Source organism: Scheffersomyces coipomensis, assembly GCF_036884675.1.
Source record: "Scheffersomyces coipomensis strain NRRL Y-17651 chromosome Unknown DFJ63scaffold_3, whole genome shotgun sequence".
Taxonomy (NCBI): domain Eukaryota; kingdom Fungi; phylum Ascomycota; class Pichiomycetes; order Serinales; family Debaryomycetaceae; genus Scheffersomyces; species Scheffersomyces coipomensis.
In genome coordinates, this window is record NW_027042894.1 from 489,669 (window position 1) to 510,491 (window position 20,823).

Here is a 20,823-nt window from a genome sequence, read left to right on the forward strand (position 1 = left end):
GTTTTTTAAAAAATGTTTTCCGTACCTTATTTTTATCCACTAAATTTGAAATGCAGCAGTTTTAACCAAAACTAAAGCCCTGATTTATAATTAGAAATAAAAAACCTACTAACTAAACATCCGTTTGATCAAAGATCATCATCGAACTTGAAGGTGTCTTTTAATTAAAACAAACTAGCATATTCGAATATTTACGTATTTCCCCTATTTTCTCTTCATGGGGGTATATACCTGGAATTAGATCTAAAAAAAAAGAAACAAGGCATGAATAATATAATGAAGAAAGTGAAAAATTTCTTGGAACTTTTTCATTCATTATAACTTTAAATTGTTTTTTTTATTATTACTAAAAACGCTATATTAAGCGGCACCGAATGCAACGGATGAAGTTATGGGATATAATGGGATTGAAGTGGATAGATTAGGATGTAACGTAGATAAAATTGAAAAACGTTTATGAATAACAGTTTTTCAGTTAAACTTAGAATAATGTAAAAAAATTATCTCACATTCCGAATAATCATACTTGGTAACCAATATGTTAACAATTGGATTGTTTGAAAAATTTTATATAAATAGTGAATTAAATCTCCTCTTATGAATGTGAATTTATGTACGTAAAACAGTAGAAGTCTTATCATAAATCAAAATCAAATACTAAACTCTTTAAAGATGGTTAAATTTTTATTTTCAATTGCAACTGCCTTTTCTATAATTGCTTTAGTTAACGGTGCTCCAAGAACTTACCAAACCCAAAATAAATTTGTGTTTGATACTGATCCTGAATATAGTGTCATCAGTTGTGACAATTATCTTTATGGTCCAAATGCTGCTTGGTCATGTCACAATAATACCGTTATTCCTGAATATGATTCATGTTGTTTTGAAAATTGGGGTGTTTTGATGTCTACTCAATTTTGGGATTTCAATCAAACTTTGTTAGATGTGGTTAATTCTAATGATAGCGCTTTAATTAAACAAGTTGATGAATATTATCAATCTACGAAATATGCTATTGGAGATCCAAGACAAACTTTCACCATTCATGGTTTATGGAATGATTTATGTGATGGTTCATATAATCAATATTGTAACTCCTCATTAGAAATCAGTGATGCTACTGATAATATCACTCATGTTATTGTTGACACTTTCAATGAACCTGAATTATTCGATACTATGATTAAATATTGGGTTAATAACGTAATTTCAAACGTTCCAAATGGTGGTAGTATTTCATTATGGGAACATGAATATAATAAACATGGTACATGTATGAACACTTTATTACCAGAATGTTTCAGTGGTGATTATACTCAATTTGAAAACACCATTCAATTTTATAAAAAGGTTGTTGAAATTTGGAAAACTTATCCAACTTATCAATTCTTGTTATCAGAAGGTATTATTCCAACTGTTTCAGAACAATATGCTTTGAGTGATGTTCAAAAGGTTTTAGCTGATAATAATGATGGTAGACAAGTTTATGTTGGTTGTATTAACGGAACTATTGATGAAATCTGGTATTACAATAACTTGAAAGGTAATGTTTTAACTGGTGAATATAGACCAATTGATACTTTAACCAATTCAACTTGTCCTGATAAAGTCTGGTACTTACCACAGTAAGTGATATGACATTTCACTTTTAATTTTTTTATTTCTTTCTTTCTTGATGCCCAATTCGTTATCTTTAGACAATTCTGTTATTAGAACCATTTGAAAAAGTTGTTTTTATATTTAAAATCTGATATATGCTTTTAATTTTATGATGATGTAGGCTCGCTGAAATTTTGCAATCTAAAATGAGTAGAGCGAACAAAACTCAGCAGCCAAAAAAAATAAATTTGCGCAGCGACAAGAGATTTACTGGAGACACAAAGGTATGGAAGAAGGGAGAAGGAATAAGGAAGAAAAGAAGGTATGCTTTTCAATGCCCAGATATTATTGTCTTCAAAGATTTTCATTATTAGAAGGAAATATCATGTTAATTTTCAGGGGAGGGGATATTGTAGTATAATGTATTGATCCACTAGAATAAACCAACTGAATGGTAGCTCCCGTCATTTTATATACAAAAGAAGGCTGTGCGGTAATGAATGGGGAGCAACAGGATATGTTATATAAAGCGGCCCAAACATAGCACTAAGAGTCTACAGACTATTAACTTCTTAAATTCTCTTATTAATGATTCATCCAAAATTAATATCGCAGATGACCATCGAAGACCATATATAAAATAAAAATTATATGCAACTAAAAAGACGTCAGAAATTGAATCAAACCACAAAATTTGACAAGACAAAAAAATTAGACATCAAAATAAAAAGCAGCCGCTAATTAAGAAAAAAAAAAGCAAATCTGCCAAACAGAATCCTCTTGGATTGTTTTACAACAGCTTACATTATATACCAACTTATCAGTCAAACCTGGCTTCTTTCCATACTTGTATTAGCATCTTGGTTTAATCAATCTCCATATGCAAAGGTTTTAAATATTCATCCCTCACTTTCATTGTCATTTTTAAGTCCAAACTTCACTTTCATTATTATCACCAGATCTAATATAGTTGACATCACATGAACCAAGATCGAGCAGGTTCACCCCCTTCAGCGAACGGTATGTCATCATCATCGCCACCTTTGGTACCGAATCAACAGCATCTACAGCCTCAGGCGCGAAGAAAGCGTGGTCTCTCTTTAAGAAGTCAATTGTTTAATAAATCAATCGATAATCAAACTCAACAGCCGTTCCCTTCTTCAGAGCAATCACCACCACCTCAAGGTAACACTTTGAATACAACAAATGGTAACAGTGGTTATGAATTAAATGATTTCTCCAATAAAACTCTTGATAAAAATGCATCTCAGTTATTTACAGTGGACGAATCATTCCAATCAACATCAACTTCAAACTATGAACCATATTCTGATTATAATCGATCGAAGTCCACCACATATCTCACAAATGATCCTAATGATACACAAATAACAGATAATTCATTGTCATTCCATGCCAGAAAAGAGCGGGCTTTACAAAGAAGATATCATACCAATAATCAATTCATTCGATGGTGTTTATCAATGAAAAACTTAATCTTATCAACAAATGATCTTCCACCTTCAGAAGGAGGTAGAGTCATCCCCATATGTACGAATCATAAAGAAGTTAACGACCATTACGGAGAAAAGTTATACAACGAACATGCAATGGCATTTATAGATGAAAGAAGTGGTGAACCATATGTAAATAATAGAATCACTTCTTCAAAATATACCATTTATTCATTCTTACCTAAACAATTAAGAGCTCAATTCTCAAAGTTGGCCAATTGTTATTTCATGGTGGTTGCAATTATGCAAATGATACCTAAATGGTCTACTACTGGTCAATATACAACCATTATTCCATTACTGATTTTCATGTCAATTTCAATAGCAAGAGAAGGTTTTGATGATTGGAAAAGACATGGTCATGATAAAGAAGAAAATAACAAGAAAACAATCGTCATTAAAGAAGATGAAGAGTTAAGTACTTATGATGCTCATTCTATTGCCACTATTTTGACTGAGACTATTCCAGTCATAGTTACTGCTGATACTAATAATGAAGAGATTTTGGAAGGTAGTGGAAGCAGTAATGGGAAACATTCTGCTACTCACATGTACAGTTCATCATCCGTTTCATCTCTTACTGATTTAGGTGGCTTATCAAGTTCAGATTACTTTACTAATAAAGAGGCCATGAAAAGATATAATTTAAAGGAATATGTCACAAAATGGAAACATGTTAAAGTCGGTGATATCATTAAATTAAATGAAAATGACTGGTTTCCTGCTGATGTGGTTTTAATAGCCACTAGTGATAGAGACCATAATGAAGCGTTCGTGGAAACTATGGCATTAGATGGTGAAACAAACTTAAAACCAAAGAGGCCTCATCCAGAAATTGCCAAATATACTTCGAAAGTAACTGGTTTAAAAAATTTTAAAACTTCCATTACTGTTGAAGATCCCAATTTGGATCTTTATAATTTCGAAGGGCTGTTTACTTTAGATGATCAACGTTACTCATTAGGTTCAGACAATGTTGTTTATAGAGGTAGTATTTTAAGAAATACTAAATCAGCATTAGGAGTAGTTATATTCACCGGTGAAGAAACTAAAATCAGAATGAATAATATTAAGCATCCAAGAACTAAAGCTCCAAAATTACAAAAGAATATCAATTATATTGTCTTATTCATGGTATTTGTGGTTATGTGTCTTTCGGCATTTTCAACCATGGCTCAAAGATTATTATATCATTCAACTAGAGATCAAGCATGGTATCTATATGATCAAGATGCTGGTGTTGCTGCTACATTAATGGGTTTTATCATTATGTATAATACTTTAATCCCATTATCATTATATGTTACTATGGAAATTATCAAAGTTATGCAACTTTTATTCTTGCAATATGATATCGATATGTATCATGTTGAAAGTAATACACCAGCCGATGCTAAGACAGCTACTATTTTAGAAGAATTGGGTCAAGTCAGTTATGTGTTCAGTGATAAGACTGGTACTTTAACTGATAATTGTATGGTGTTCCGGAAATTTAGTGTATGTGGGGTTAGTTGGTTACATGATCTTGATTTAATCTTGAAACATGAACAGGATCCTAATTCTCAGCATTTCACTGAGTTAGTTCAAGCTCCTAGACCAAGTATGCATTATTCTACTAACAATAACAATAACAATAACAAGAAGAAGGATAGTGCTGAAATCGTTGGTAGAAATAGTACTACATCTATTGCAAGACAAAGTTTGGAGTTAAGATCAATCATGTCAAATTCTACTTGGAAATCAACTGCTCATCCTAAAAAGTTACAAACTGATAGTAAATCACTTCAACTTTTAAAATATATTCAACTGCATCCTGATACACTTTTCACCAAGAAGGCCAAGTTCTTCTTACTCTCACTTGCATTATGTCATACATGTTTACCAAGAAAGACCAACAATTCGTCCCTTTCCACTAAGAATAATTCAACATACACCTTAGATAATATTAATGAAAATCAAGAATCAGTGGATGATAGTATGATTGATTATCAAGCTGCATCCCCAGATGAATTAGCCTTAGTTCAAGCTGCCAGAGATTTAGGATATATCGTTTTCAGTAAATCGAATTCAATCCTTACTATAAAATCTTATCCTAAAGGATTTCAAAATGAACCAGTATATGAAAAATATGAGGTTTTACAAGTTATTGAATTTTCATCGATAAGAAAGCGAATGTCAGTGGTAGTTAAATTCCCTGACAATAGAATTTGTTTGCTTTGTAAAGGAGCTGATAATGTTATAATTGAAAGATTAAAGAATGCAGAATTAGCCAAACAAAAAGCCAAAGAGATTTCTCTTTCATCGGCAGATCGTAAGACTATGCAAGCAGATTTAGTCTTAAATGCTCGATTTTCGCAAGATGATCCTCAAGGAAGAGTGTCGATGAGTTCATTGGCTCATAGATTAAGTTCAAGTGGAAGTGGTACAGCCAATATAGAGAAGGTCAATTCTATCGATAATGCCCTCATGGGAAGAGAAGAAGAGGAATTAGCTGATATTGCATTGAAAGCTAGAAAATCACTCCATATCCAACAGGCCAAAAAATATAGTTTGGATCTTATGGCAGAAGAAACGTCCGAATCAGCTTTTAATCCAGCTTCTTCAGCTGATGTTGAGTTCATACCGAATGATAAATTATTAATTCAAGATGCATTTTTGATTGAAAAGACATTAGAACATATTGAAGAATTCTCTACTGAAGGTCTTAGAACCTTGATGTATGCTTACAGATTCATGGATGAAACAGAGTATCAAACATGGAACGAAGATTATATTAATGCTTCTACATCATTGGTGGATAGAGCTGAACGAGTGGAAGCCATTGGTGGGCAAATCGAACATGATTTCGAATTAGCTGGTGCTACTGCTATTGAAGATAAATTGCAAGATGGTGTTAGTGAAGCTATTGAGAAGTTAAGAAGAGCAGGCATTAAAATGTGGATGTTAACTGGCGATAAGAGAGAAACTGCTATTAACATTGGTTATTCTTGTCGTCTTATCAAAGACTATTCTACAGTTGTTGTACTTTCAAATGATAATGGGAGTGGTGGTTTAATGGATAGCATTACCTCCGCTAGTTACGAAATACAAGCAGGAAGAATAGCTCATAGTGTGTTGGTTATCGATGGGTCAACATTATCTGATATCGAAAAAGATTCCCCTCTTCTTTCATTATTTATAGAATTATGCGTGCAAGTTGATTCCACAATTTGTTGCCGTGCATCACCTTCACAAAAAGCAAGTATGGTTAGTGCTGTGAGAAACCTTAAGAAAGACGCGGTAACATTAGCCATTGGTGACGGAGCAAATGATATAGCCATGATTCAAAGTGCCGATATTGGAGTTGGTATAACTGGTAAAGAAGGATTACAAGCTGCAAGATCATCAGATTATGCTATAGCTCAATTCAGATTTTTACTTAAACTTCTTTTGGTCAATGGTCGTTATAATTATGTCAGAACATCCAAATTTGTATTATGTACTTTCTACAAGGAATTGTTATTCTATTTGACTCAATGTGTTTATCAAAGGAATACTTTGTTTTCTGGTTCATCCATGTATGAAAGTTGGTCTTTATCGATGTTTAATACCTTATTTACATCACTATGTGTTATTTGCATTGGTATGTTTGACAAAGACTTAAAACCAGCCACATTAATAGCAGTTCCTGAACTTTACAGTATTGGGAGATTATATCAAGGATTTAATCTTAAGTTATTTGTTTCATGGATGTTAATAGCTGCAATTCAAAGCATTGGTATCTCATTCTTAGCCTATTATGCTTGGGGATTTACTGCATTACGTGATAATTCAGTGTTCCCTCTAGGAACCGTCGTGTTTGCTGCATTGGTAATTGTTATCAATACAAAGACCTTATTTATAGAGATGCAGAACAGACAATGGCTAGCTTTTGCAGCTTTTATCATCTCAGTCGGAGGATATGGTTTATGGAATGTGCTTATTATGGCAATGTATAGATCCAAAGAATCACCAATATATTTCGTCGCTTATGGTTTAGAAGAATGGGGTGTGGATCAAAGTTGGTGGGCTACGTTATTAGTCCTATTTACGGTTCCACTATTTCTTGATGTGATTTTTAAGATTTTGAAGTTTATGTTTAAACCCAGCGATTCAGAAACTTTTAAAGTCTTTGAAAGAGACTTGAGTATGAGAAGAATCTTCGAACAAAACGCATATAAAGAACTTTATCAAAGTTGGACATTTGAAAAGAATTCATCTACTGCTAGAAGTAATATTCTAAAGGCTTTTGGAAGGAATAATGTATCCTCTTCAACTGAAGGTTTAGAACCTAACGATATTTCACTTTACGGAGGTGATGCGACATCAACTGTGAGTAGGAAAAGGGCTGGTACCAATCCAAATCCAAATGAATTACCTCCAAGTGGAGAAGGTGTGGCTCTTCGAAGTGCCTATGATGATCATTTAACTGTGAATGAAGATTATGAAATATTACCTTCTGGTAAGAAAGTTAGAATCAGATCTAATTCTTATTGGTCTATGTTCACGACAAATTCAAAGAAGTCATCAGAAGAAGCTCTCGACGCGGAAATTTCAGCTATTATTAACGAGCGTATGAAAGCATCAGATGAAGCTCAAATATCATCAAAACAGGTTTAAAAGAAAAAGTACACAAAAGTTTTTAAATTTACATATTTGCATTAAATCTATTTATCATTACATGAAACCAATGAATAATCAACCTATTCGTTTTTTATTCATCAAATTTAAATCATACTCTAAATCTTGTAAGTATTTCTTTAACATTCTCTTTTTACAATTGTCTTCTAACCAGGTTTCAAAGTTTCTTCTACATAAGATTAATTTCTCTGATAATGGTTGCTTCCTTATTAAAAACTCTTCCGACTCCTTATATGGATTCAAGAGTAAGTCAAATACCGTATTCCAAAGCTCTTGTTGCCAATATCTCTTTAAAGGAGCTTCCAACTCTATTTTAGTTAATTGCTTTATTTTAATATATGTTCCAAAAAGCATTGTATGAATGATGCTTGCGATTCCATAATAATCAGCTTCATAACTCCAAGGTTCACCTTTATTCATTTGGGGACAATCTTGTTGATCAGTTTTCCAATTACTGAGGAATTGAACATTATCATTAAATAATTCGAGATCAACCGATCTTCCAAAGTCTATTAAAGTTAGACTTTTCTTAGACCAACCGTCTAACCCATATCTATTGTATTGCTCACTCCAATGATCATCAGCTTCTAATCGAAGCATACAATTGTCAGCTTTCAAATCACCATGGAGAATGCCTATACTATGCAACACTTCTACCATCTTTAGGAGTTCAATAGTTAGATAAATACATATAACTTCTTCAACTGCCGAGTTGTGTTTATTTTTAAAATGATTGACAACATCTAAGATCGTACCTTGGCAGCAATAATCCATGATCAAATAACTCTCATCTTGGAAAGTATAGAGCTCCAATGGATTAATAAACAATTTTTCATCTTCAACTTGTCTTTTTTGAAGTCTTTGATGTATTTGGTTTAAAATATAGAATTCCCATTTCGAAGATGGTGATTCAACTTTAAGAGCTTTAAGATCACCAGTAGAGCCTGCTTCAATTAAGTAGACCACTCCAAAACCACCTTTACCTAGCTCATATCTTAAGCAATATATTTCATCTCCACAGAAATCAATAATTGAGTTCTTAGCACCTTTATTGATGGATTTTTTATCATGACTAGTTAATTCCAATAATTTGTGGAGTTTTGAAACTTTGAAATTTGAATTAGAGTAGCCTGGATAAGCATCTAAAGGAAGTTTCAATTTGTTGATCAAGTTATTCCTCAAGTCATTATTGAAATTACTTATGATTTGTACACTCATGTTATCTGACATTGGTTGTTCTATAAATGGAGAGCTTTGAACATTCCCATCATCTTCTTTATCCGTCGGTGGAGTTTCTATGGAAGGTAAGTTTGATTTATGATTATTATTATTTAATACTTCTTGTACTTGAATGGTTTCAGTCACAAATCCATCGTAATTTGTACTGGTGGAGTCCACAACATCCATTCTTTCAATTTCATCATCAGAGTTTAAATTTATGGCAGCTTCATTGAATAATTTTATTACTTCTTGATTGGCTTGTCTGGAGAACATTGTCATAGTTGGAGAATTTGGTCTATTGGGTAATGTGGAATCATCTTCATCTTTCAACGGTATTACAAATGTATTATTATCTTCTATATTATTGTATGGCTGTGATTGCAAAGTTGTGGTTCTGTTAACAGATCGTGTTCTTGCTAACATTTCTTCTATGGATATTTCTTCATCTGATAAATATAATAAATCTAGATTGATTAGAACTCGTTCAGCTCTTTTACCAGGATGTTTTATAAGAGTAAACAGAAGACCTGATTTGTCTTCCAATATTGTCTGAGTAGTTTGTTCGTATTGATGTTCATTTTCTTGGTCACGAAATACTTGGAATTTAGATGATGAAGATGATGAAGAAGGGGGAAGTATTCTATCTGAATTATTTCTTTGTTTAAGAATTTCACCTGACCACGGTTTAGAAGGAAGAGTATTTTCCTTTATACGTGACTTTATACTACCCAAGTCATTATTAGCTGTTTCCCCATTGAAAATTGATTTCAATACGCTTTGATCATTATCTGAATCGTCCTTATATATCTCAAGTCTAGGACGTTTGGCAGATCTAAACCCATCTTGAAATTCATGAGTTGATTTACCTTGAGTAATCTCTAAACCACTTCTTTTATTATTAACTGCATTTGAATTATTCTCAATTCTCTTCTTAAAGTATTGATATGATCTTTCAAGTCTTTGCAACGGTCTAGCTTTAGAATTAATCCCCAATTGATATATTTCATCGGCATCAGTAATCTTTCCATTGATTTCCAAATACTCAGCAAATTCTTCATAATAAAGAGCCAATTGATTACCAATTTCCTTCTTAGCAAGATAAACGAATATATCTCGTGGTGAATCTGAATAATTAGTATATTCAAGCCATACTTTAAGATAACGAGGATCATTCTTATAATGACTTGCATCTCTAAAACAGGATGTACATCGTTCAAGTAAAGTTAATAACCCACTTTCGGCATTATTTCCTTGAGTGAAGTTTTCATGAGTCCAACTGATATAATCTATGAATGCTTGCAATGGATCATCTAACTCTTCATGTTGTCTTAGTATTCTTTCATGTTGTTCTCTTTCCCGTTTGATTTGATCTTTGTGGACCGTGACAGATTTAGAGGTTTGACTTAAAGTGTTGGCCAATTTCGAACCGTATCTTCCACCAGGCAACGGCTGTATATTCTCTTTATGCTGCTCTAGCACAGAAGCATCTGACATCTGATTCAGCATTGTCATGAACTGATTCTTGAACTATAATGTAGAGGGCATCTACTAACAAAAGTTGAAATAAAGAACATAACAACCGCAAAATAAATGTAAACAACTTTTGTCGCATCAAATGTCGCTGTTTCTGAAAAAAAAATTTCGCGTCTTCTACCAAACAACTTTTAACAACGTATGTGTTCAAGACTATCAAAGTTGAGATTAAAGGTATTGATTCAATAGGGTTTAATATGCTTAATTGGTTGCCTATATGGTCAATCATTGTCTTGTTGCCTTCAGTGATAGCAGGCACATACTATAATGAAAGTTTGTCGTTAAAGCCATTACCGAGAAACAAATTATTATCAACGTTTGCATTTCAAATTGATTCATTACCATTCACTCTACAATATCATAATGCATCCATTGATAGCCTCAATGATGCCAATCATCATTATACATACTTTCCCAGAGCACTTGGACCTATATTAGAGTCATCAAATATCAGGGAATTGCATCTTAGATTCACTCAAGGATGGTGGGATTCTGAATCTTGGGGAAAATTACCTCATGATGGATTTAGAAGTGGAGGAACTGGAGTTGAAGTTTCAGCAATTGTTGAAGCTCCAAATTTAGCAGTGGCAAAGGAGAATTGGTTTAAATTCTCCAAAACATTATCTGGATTCTTCTGTGCATCGATCAATTTCGTGGATGATTCAATAACTACATTTCCTAAACATGCAGTTGATTCCCATAAAGAAAAGAAATATTTTTCAGACAAAGCTAATAAATTATATTATATAAGAGCTGCTTTACCAAGTGAACCAATTTGTACTGAGAATTTAACTCCTTTTTTGAAATTACTTCCTACTAGAGGTAAAGCAGGTATTGCATCATTACTTGATGGTCATAAATTATTTGATTCATTATGGCATGGAATGTCAATAGATGTATCTACTGAATGTGAAGGAGATAATTGTATACTTAAAATGGATCAAACTATAGATCATGTCATTGATATCATACGATCAATTAGAAAAAAAGAAGAAGGTGGACTTCCAAGACCAACTCCAGGAGACAAATTACGTTGTGATCCAGAAAAGACTTTCAGTGTATGGCAATGTTTCCCACTTGGAGATCCTACTGAAATAGATTGGAGTCTTGAGACTTTATATGGTAGATTGATTAATGGACCAGCATTGATGAATGATCCTAAGGGAACTGTGTTGAATATTATAACTGATAGAGATAACTGGAGGATTACAGCCAAACAAGATCGTCAAGATTCAATTGTAACTTATACAGTTGGAAGTGATAAAGATATCATTACGGAATATATCAATGAACAAGCTAAATATGATTTCCTGTTTCATACTAGTGATAGTAGATTAATTGTACCTATTGAAACTCCACCATTAATTGCTTCAAGATCATTAACTGGTTATTCCCAAGATAAAGGAGGGTTCAGAGTATCATTTAAGAATCCATCATTAGATAAATCCGTTGATTTTGTTTATTTTGAGTCATTACCATGGTTCCTGAGATTATATTTGAATACATTAACCTTGAAGGTTCATAATAGTTCAGGTGATTTTGTGGGTAAAGATTTAGAACTGACATATATCAAAAACAGATACTATAGACCTGCTATTGATAGAAGTAGACCATCACATTTAGAATTATTATTATCTATACCTGCTAATCTGTCAGTGGTTCTTACCTATCAATTTGATAAATCATTATTATTATATCATGAATATCCACCTGATGCTAATCATGGATTTTCAGTTGAACCTGCTGTTATTACTGTATTAGATGATAATGGTAATGATATTTATGAATTCAGAACTACAAGTTTATTATTGACACTTCCAACTCCTGATTTCTCCATGCCTTATAATGTTATTATTATGACATGTACGATTATGTCATTAATGTTTGGATCTGTATTTAATTTATTAACTAAGAAAGTTATCACTGAAGATGAATTAGATCAATTAACTAAGCAAAGTAAAGGATCCAAATTAATACTGGCATTAAAAGAAAAAATACAAAAGTTTAAATCAAAAGCAAAACCACCACCACCATCAGATACTAAGCTGACCCCACAATCTAACTCAAAAGAGGAAGAAAATTCTGAAGAATAAGCCAGGTAGTTAATCTGGTAGTACATAGGGATATATAAAAAATAAAATAAACACACTCGTAACTAATTAAGATTTAAGAATTGTATGATTATACCCCGGACCAGGAGCAAGGGGAAAATGGAAACACACACACACACACACACACAGAGAGGAAAGCTAAGCGCTTAAAGAATTTCTTTTTATTTAAAATTTCTTTTTTTTTCGCAGCTTCCATTTTCACCGCGGTCCCGATAATCGGAGTATCCTCAGTATAAATTACGTTAAAATTCCCACTATTTGAATTTCGATTTGTGGTACAATTTTTAAAAATTTGTTATCGTTTGACCCTTGATCTATAATTCATCGTTTATTTTATTTACCCCTTATATATTCAGAGAAAGTGCCTTCTATGACACTTGACAACAGTAACTTTATATAACAACAAGACAGTTATCATCATGTTTGATGATCAAATCACAAGAGATGAAAATTATTTCATTCAAAACTTGGAACATTCCCATGAAAACCAACTAGACTATATTGGATCTATAAATCATGTGTCAGGGTCCTTGAAACATACTGCTGATGATTATTTATCTAAGGATTCAGAAGTATTCAAATTAATGTATGGTAGAGCTAATGGTCCTGATAGATCAACTTCTTTTTATACTCAATTTCCTCGAAAATCAACTAATTTAGATAGTGAATATCATCAAGTTAATCTTGATCTGGATATTTTAAGTAGATGGATTCCTAGAAGTGTATTAAAAGTCTTTATCCCCGTTCTTTATTTCGAAGATATGAGAAGAGAAGCTGAAATGAAACGGTTATCAAGGAAAAATGGTATGGAATATCTTATGATCGCTAGACCAGTTCCTACTATGGCTGAACTTGCCAGTTGTGCAAACTTAAAGGGGAAAGGTTTATGGGATAGAAGTGGTACTTGGTTTTGTACATCTCAAAAGACTCAACCTGAACCTGATGAATATGGTCCAAAATCATTTTCAAGTTTTAATTCTTGGATAACTTGGGATCATAATATCAATTTAAAGATTGAAGAAGCCAAACATAATGAACAATGGGATGATGTAAAGAAACTAAGAGAAATAAAAAATGTATCCTTACCAGTAGGAAGAAAGTTTTAGATTTTTATAGAATGTTATTTACAATTTTAATGATTAATGCATAGAATATTTATTCAGATTATTTATACAGAATTTTATCTAGAAGGGATCTTCATAAGGATCTTCTTCATCGTAATCATCATCTTTCTCAAACTCATATACAATAGCCCCACCAGATGATCCTAATGCTTCTTGAGCTTCCATATATGGAAGTTCAACTTGTTCTCTAGCCAACTTTTGTTTATTACTAGTTGTTAAATTAAACGTTGTCAAGTCCTTTAATAAACTTTCATCTTCTGGATCAATCTCTTCAGCTTGATTACTTTTATGAACTTCATAAACATGATTCTTACAATCAACCTTATATGTATAAATTAATGATCTACCTGATTTTCTTCTATTAGTAAGTGTAAGTTTAAACACATCAGAATTCAAAGCACTAGAAATTGGAATATCTAACTTACGTATCCTATTAGAAAGTTGTTCTTCTCCTATTGAATGTTCATGGAATGCTTCTACTTCAAAAATAGAACTGGCTATGAATGAAAGTAATGATAATGCAGATGGATAATATGAACTTGTATTATGGGGTTGAGGACAATTTATATGGAATGTTCCTACTATAGTGATACTTGGCTCACTTATACTGGCTATGAAGTTGGTAATATCTGTACTAGGGATGTAATTGAAAGAATCTATAATAATCAAATGCTTTCCCTGTGCTGTAGATGATGTAGTTTGTGGGGTTGTTTTCAGTTTTATAAACTTAGTGATTTCAGCTGTACTAATAACACTGCAATCAAGGAATTCATTAGCATATGCTGGCTTGTTCAAAGTTTCAAATGATAAATATATGATATTATTCTTACTTTTGTATGCAAATTCTTGGATGAGATGATATGAAGACTGAGCTAATGAGTCCAATACCAATAATAAAGGTGAATTTTCTTTTAATGACAAGAGTCGAGTCAATAGCACCACTGAATTCTGAGATGCCATGGTTCAAAGTCTATTGTTATGGAAGTATATATATATCTGTTAAAGATGATAATTGAAAAAGACTTTGAATCATCTCAGATTTTTTTTTGAGTTCTATTTTTTTTTTGATACAAAAAATAATTATAACCAAATCTGTATTAACCAGTCATTATCAACCAAGAACAACATAACCATTCAAACGTAATGCCATCGGAGATGGAAACTAAGAGGAGCTTGGTTGGGAATTATACTATCCCATTCTCATTGGCGGAAGATCTACGTCATGAGCATAAACAAGATGATTCTATAACGTCTGAAGAGCTAAAGAAAGATATAACCAAGAACGAATATAATCAGAAACGATATCAACGAGCAGAAGAATTGGACTTTAATAAGTCGTTGTCGTATAAGCAGAAGATGGAAATGCGAGAACTTGAACGTGAAGAGAAGAGAGTTAAAGCTTTAATTGAAGAGAAGCAAAAGGAAGTTCAGAAACAATCTATAGAGCAAGCACCAGAAGCAAATACAAGAAGAATAAGGAAAAGAAGATGGGATGTTACGCCAGAAGAATATGAAAGAGAAAAACGAAAGACAACAAATGGTGATTCAAGTAAAGTGCTAACGAAATTAGATACAAGTAAAAAAGTTGCAATCATCAATGGTATACCCTTAACAGATGAGACCTTGGATAAAATACTCCCACAAGGATACGTTAAAGTAACTCCACCATTGGGATCCATACATCATGACGAATCAAGTCCAGACTTTACAGAAGCACCTATTGATGTATATGTTCCACCTGCAGAGAATTCAGATCATAATACTGCATTAGTGGCCGAAGAACAAATACCCACAGATATACCAGGAGTGAAAGGATTACAATTCTTTAAAGCTCATGATATGAAATATTTCGGAAAATTAATCCATGTAACAGATATAAAAACAGATGAAGAAAGGAAAGAAATTAATGTAATGAAATTATTACTTAAAGTTAAAAATGGATCTCAAATAGTAAGAAAAAGGTCTCTCAGACAACTCACTGATAATGCCAGGAAGTTCGGAGCTGAGGTATTACTTGGTCAACTATTGCCACTTTTAATCGAACGAAGCTTAGAACCTCAAGAAAGACACGTGTTAGTTAAATTGGTAGGAAGAGTGTTATACAATTTGGATGATCTTGTTAGACCATACACGCATAAGATATTGGTTGTTATATCTCCATTATTAATAGATGAAGATTTCAATTTACGATTAGAATCAAGAGAAATAATATCAAATTTAACTAAAGCTGCTGGGATGGCTAATATGATTTCCAATTTAAGACCAGATTTGGACAATGCTGATGAATATATTAGGAATATATCATCTCGAGTTTGTGCTATTGTGGCGAATACATTAGGTTTACAATCATTCTTACCATTCTTAAAAGCGGTAATCAAATCAAAGAAAAATTGGATGGCTCGTCATACTGGTATTAAAATTGTACAACAATTGTGTATCGTATTAGGTGAAGGTAATGGTAGTTCCATATTACCGTATTTATCTCAATTAGTCGAAATCTTGAAACCAACATTGATGGATGAAGTTTTGCAGGTCAGAACAATAACAGCATTGACTTTTGCGCAAATGGCTGATAATGTCAAGCCGTATGGTATTGAATCTTTTGAACCAGTGTTAGAACCAGCTTGGATTGGATTGAAAAGACATAGAGGTAAAGCTTTAGCTAGTTTTTTGAAATGTCTTGGAGCTATTATTCCATTAATGCAACATGATACTAGTTATGAAGAGTATTCGAATTATTATTCAAAGGAAATTGTCACAATTATAGTTCGAGAATTTAATTCACCGGATGATGATATGAGGAAGACCATTCTTAGGATTCTTTCAATATTGCCATTGACCAGAAAATTAATTCCAAAATTCAATGATGAAATTATTGCTCCCTTTTTTAAATCATTCTGGAATAGAAGAACAGCATCAGACAGTCCTCAAATAACTAAATTGGTTGTTGAAGTCACTAATGAATTAGCTAAGAAATTTGATTTCTTAGAGGTTTTGGAGTATATCATCATATTCTCAAAGGATGGAAATGAACAATTAAGAAAATTAGCCATATCAGCAATATATAAAATGGTCTCGTCCAACCCTGATGAACTTCTTGCATTAGATTCAAGACTTGAAACCAAATTGGTCGATGGTGTCCTTTACGCATTTCAAGAGCAAACAGATCATAATAGAATCTACTTACAAACATTTGGAGCTGTTGCTAAAGCTCTTAATGTGAGATTGCAACCACATATGAATTCAATCATCAGTACTATTCTTTATCGATTAAAAAATGAACTGGCAGAAATCAGACAACAAGCAGCAGATTTAATAACATTAATTGCCCCCGTTATTAAACAATGTTCTCAAGATGACGATGATATTCTTCGTAAATTAATCTTGATATTATATGAATCATTAGGTGAAGTGTATCCTGAAGTATTAGGTTCATTGATTAACGCTCTTTTTGCATGTATTGACACCATGGATAAATCAGCTTTATATGTCATGCAAAATCCATCAGTTAATCAAATCCTTCCTACTTTGACTCCTATTTTGAAAAATAGACAAGAAAAAGTTCAGGAAGCTTCTATTAAATTAGTAGGATTAATCGCCACCAAAAATCCAGAAACCATTAATGCCAAAGAATGGATGCGTATTTGTTTTGAATTATTAGAAATGTTAAAGTCAACTAAAAAGAGAATTAGAGTGGCTGCTAATGATGCATTTGGATTCATCGCTAAGACTATTGGTCCACAAGATGTAATAGTTATGTTATTGAACAATCTTCGAGTTCAAGAACGTCAATTGAGAGTGTGTACAGCCGTTGCCATGGGTATCGTGGCGGAAACATGTTCGCCATTCACTGTTTTACCAGCTATTATGAATGAATATAGAATTCCGGAAAAGAATGTTCAAAATGGTGTTTTGAAAGCACTTACGTTTCTTTTTGAATATCTTGAAGGATTTACAGCTAAAGATTATTTATACGCCATAACTCCATTATTAGAAGATGCATTGACTGATAGAGATTTAGTTCACAGACAAACAGCAGCAACAGTAATAAAACACATTGCATTGAATTGTGTGGGTTTAACAAATGATGAAGTTTTCATTCATTTTTTAAATCTTGTGTTACCTAATATTTATGAAACTTCACCTCACGTTATTATGAGGATCCTTGAAAGTATAGAAGCTCTTAGAAATGCTATTGGTAATGGTATTTTTACAAATTATATATGGACTGGGTTATTCCACCCTGCAAGAAAGGTTAGAAGTCCTTATTGGAAAATTTACAACGCAGCTTATGTTCATAATGTTGATTCATTAGTACCATATTATCCACGAATTGAGGTTCTTCCAGACTCTGAGGATATTAACTACAATATAGATGAATTAGATTTATTTTTGTAATAATAATAATAATAATAATAATATAATAAAGGTCTAACATTTTTCAAAGTATACAATTAATTTGTCTATATATATCATAATATAAAAATTATAATAGTAGTAATAACTTAATCAAATTCAATTAATTTTATTGTTGAATTTCAAAATCTTCTCTATGATCAACATAGCGTCCTAATGAATTATCATTTAATAATATCTGATGCTCCAAACCATTATATTGCATTATACTATAATCATTATAGTCACACAATTCATGCCTATAAACATCACCACCTTCACTACGTTGAGGATAATCAGATTCATCAGTATTTAAATAAAGCTTGGTAGCATATCTTGTAAGTTTCCTTGCTTGAAACTCAATAATACCATCTATACTAGCTAAATCAAATGAATCATAAGAATCTGTGGTAGCAATTGAAATTGAATAACTTGCTACTCCAGGATAACATTCCACAAACATATCATCATATTCATCATAAACGTATGAAATATTTCTTAACCATCGATGAACCTTTTCATCTACTGACATATCAAGAGCTTCTCGTGGATTGAAATTTGACGGAAGTCCTTCGAATGATCTTTTAAGGGAAACATTGGTGGAATGAATCATGCTTGTATCTTCATGTGGATAGACATGTTGAAGATGTTGGTTCAGATAATGAGGAAGTAATATATTGTGATATAATTTAGAATTATTAGTAGGTACCACAGATGAACTAGTAGTAACATTATGAAAATTGTTATCATTCAAATGTTGAAGAAATTGTGTATTGGTAGTTGGAAAGTCAGATTTGGAATTGATGAGTCTAACTTGTTTGGGTGGTTGAAGATAGTTGGTAGAAGCAGGTTTGATAACACTTTCAATTTTAGTGCTTCGGCGGCTTATCTTTTTATTAAGATCAGATTTTGACAGCTGCAACTTTCCATCCATTAGTTAAACGTTTTAAAAAAAGATATCAAATTTCTTTATAATTGAAAGTAAATTCTTATCACCAATATGAATAAGAATGAAAATAAGCCTTTTCAGAAGGATATCAATGATATACGAAATGTATAGAGATTGTAGATGTATTTGTAAATATTAAATTAAAAAGATCTGCCGCTATAGTTTTTGCGGTCAATATACAAAGTAAAAAGTTATGACATAATATTATGTAATCAAATGTCAAATCAAAAACATGAACTCTAAAAAATATTATTTAAATTTAAGACGTGTACGTGAATGTCAATTGATCTAAGATTAAGCAAACTATACAGACAATAAATAGCACGTAAAGTATGCCCAAGAGAAGTAGAAGAAGAGTTCAGATAGAAGAAGATGAAAGCGATGACGCGTTCGAAGGTAACAGTTATGAACTGCAACACAATGATGACGAGTACATAGAAGGTGAAGTTGAAGATGAAGGTGAAGGTGAATACAATGAAAATATCGAATCAGGGGCCGGATCTGAGGTTGGTGAAGACGATAGTACATCAAAATTTCCTGAAGCTGTGAGTCAAGCGATACGGATAGTGTTAGGTAGAGATGTCAGAGATCAGTTTATACGAAGAGAGCATTTTTCACAAGTGATTAATACAAAGAGATATCCATTAGATGCAGTTATCAAAGAGACAAATATAGTATTGGAAGATGTTTATGGATTAAGATTAGTTGAAGTTCCTATGATTAGAAACGAAAAGAAAAGTAATAGAGCCTTAAGTCTGAAAACTTCAGCTAAAGCAAGACAACCATATGCTGTGATTAATTGTTTAAAATTAGAATCCCAGCAAGTATTAGGAGAATTATGGCAAAGTGTTGAAGATTTCAAAGTTCCTAATGATCGAGATTCAAGTCTGGAGAAATTCTTTATCCCAAAGAAAGAAAAAACGAATACACCTGCATCAAATATAGAGTTAATTAAAGTGGGTATTATGTTATATATCGTATCATTTATTATACTTGCCGAAAATCATTTACTGGAATCTGATTTAATTAAGATATTAAAGAAGAGGGGGTTATCCGAAAGTTTAAATGTTAAGAATAGTAATCTTAATCTTAATATTGTTGAATTGATAAATGATTTAACTAAACGAGAATATTTAAATAAGGATGTTAAAAAGGGAGCCACAGAATCAGATAATATTGTGGATTATAGCTTGGGGAGAAGATCATTGATCGAATTCACCCCTCAATGTGTATTTGAATATTTCAAGGTTCTTTATGGACCTAAATTTGATGATACGATAGCAGAAAGAATATTTATTACGGTTCATAGAGCTTATGGGGTAGAATTAAGCCGAGATCCCGATTTAAGTGCGGTAGGTACTGAAGTTAGTACCCCTCTGAATGATGTCGAAGAATAGTTAGATAAGTAATTATAAATAGCTCAACAAATAATCCGGATTTATTATAAATAAAACGTTTACTGTGACTATAGTGTTTCATATAATTCCGTACACCGCATTTAGTTCAATTACTAACTAAAACTTAGAATCAAGGAGAGACAATGTGGTAGAAAATATAATCAAAAGTTAAAGCATATGAAAGATGATTTTCAGGACAAGTCCGAAGTTACCTTATTTCATCATGTGCAAGACAAGACAAAAACATATGAGATGATTTTTGGAGGGGGAGGAGTTGTATTATTTAAATTGTTAAGTAATATTTGTTAAGATAACTAAACA

The 20,823-nt window shown here is 32.3% G+C and overlaps 9 protein-coding genes across 9 annotated transcripts; 6 read left to right on the forward strand and 3 right to left on the reverse strand. All coding sequences in view use genetic code 12, as the record gives it.

Annotated features, from left to right (window-relative positions):
* Nucleotides 1-672: 672 nt before the first annotated feature.
* On the forward strand, nt 673-1,629 carry RBT7 (Rbt7p; the record flags this gene model as incomplete). Its single annotated transcript, XM_064908067.1, has 1 exon — nt 673-1,629. One exon carries the CDS (start codon nt 673-675, stop codon nt 1,627-1,629), a length of 957 nt encoding a protein of 318 aa, XP_064762418.1.
* A 475-nt stretch (nt 1,630-2,104) lies between these two features.
* Nucleotides 2,105-7,790, forward strand: DFJ63DRAFT_103518 (aminophospholipid-translocating P4-type ATPase). The gene has a single exon (XM_064903175.1). The coding sequence runs from the start codon at nt 2,580-2,582 to the stop codon at nt 7,749-7,751; it is 5,172 nt and encodes a 1,723-aa protein (XP_064762419.1). The 5' UTR covers nt 2,105-2,579; the 3' UTR covers nt 7,752-7,790.
* On the reverse strand, nt 7,791-10,614 carry BUB1 (protein kinase). Its single transcript, XM_064903170.1, has one exon. The coding sequence runs from the start codon at nt 10,503-10,505 to the stop codon at nt 7,830-7,832; it is 2,676 nt and encodes an 891-aa protein (XP_064762420.1). The 5' UTR covers nt 10,506-10,614; the 3' UTR covers nt 7,791-7,829.
* Nucleotides 10,615-12,838, forward strand: DFJ63DRAFT_103452 (GPI-anchor transamidase subunit). Its single transcript, XM_064903171.1, has one exon. The coding sequence runs from the start codon at nt 10,724-10,726 to the stop codon at nt 12,617-12,619; it is 1,896 nt and encodes a 631-aa protein (XP_064762421.1). The 5' UTR covers nt 10,615-10,723; the 3' UTR covers nt 12,620-12,838.
* DFJ63DRAFT_103653 (uncharacterized protein) lies at nt 12,838-13,782 on the forward strand. The gene has a single exon (XM_064903177.1). It carries the CDS (start codon nt 13,057-13,059, stop codon nt 13,741-13,743), a length of 687 nt encoding a protein of 228 aa, XP_064762422.1. The 5' UTR covers nt 12,838-13,056; the 3' UTR covers nt 13,744-13,782.
* DFJ63DRAFT_103454 (Elongator subunit) lies at nt 13,783-14,822 on the reverse strand. Its single transcript, XM_064903172.1, has one exon. It carries the CDS (start codon nt 14,719-14,721, stop codon nt 13,822-13,824), a length of 900 nt encoding a protein of 299 aa, XP_064762423.1. The 5' UTR covers nt 14,722-14,822; the 3' UTR covers nt 13,783-13,821.
* A 1-nt stretch (nt 14,823) lies between these two features.
* On the forward strand, nt 14,824-18,223 carry DFJ63DRAFT_103455 (mRNA-binding U2 snRNP complex subunit). The gene has a single exon (XM_064903173.1). The coding sequence runs from the start codon at nt 14,905-14,907 to the stop codon at nt 18,157-18,159; it is 3,255 nt and encodes a 1,084-aa protein (XP_064762424.1). The 5' UTR covers nt 14,824-14,904; the 3' UTR covers nt 18,160-18,223.
* Nucleotides 18,224-18,286: 63 nt separating this feature from the next.
* Nucleotides 18,287-19,090, reverse strand: DFJ63DRAFT_334656 (uncharacterized protein; the record flags this gene model as incomplete). Its single annotated transcript, XM_064908068.1, has 1 exon — nt 18,287-19,090. The coding sequence occupies one exon, from the start codon at nt 19,088-19,090 to the stop codon at nt 18,287-18,289; it is 804 nt and encodes a 267-aa protein (XP_064762425.1).
* Nucleotides 19,091-19,437: 347 nt separating this feature from the next.
* Nucleotides 19,438-20,502, forward strand: DFJ63DRAFT_334657 (Smc5-Smc6 complex subunit; the record flags this gene model as incomplete). The annotated part of the gene is made up of 1 exon (XM_064908069.1): nt 19,438-20,502. The coding sequence occupies one exon, from the start codon at nt 19,438-19,440 to the stop codon at nt 20,500-20,502; it is 1,065 nt and encodes a 354-aa protein (XP_064762426.1).
* Nucleotides 20,503-20,823: the final 321 nt, after the last annotated feature.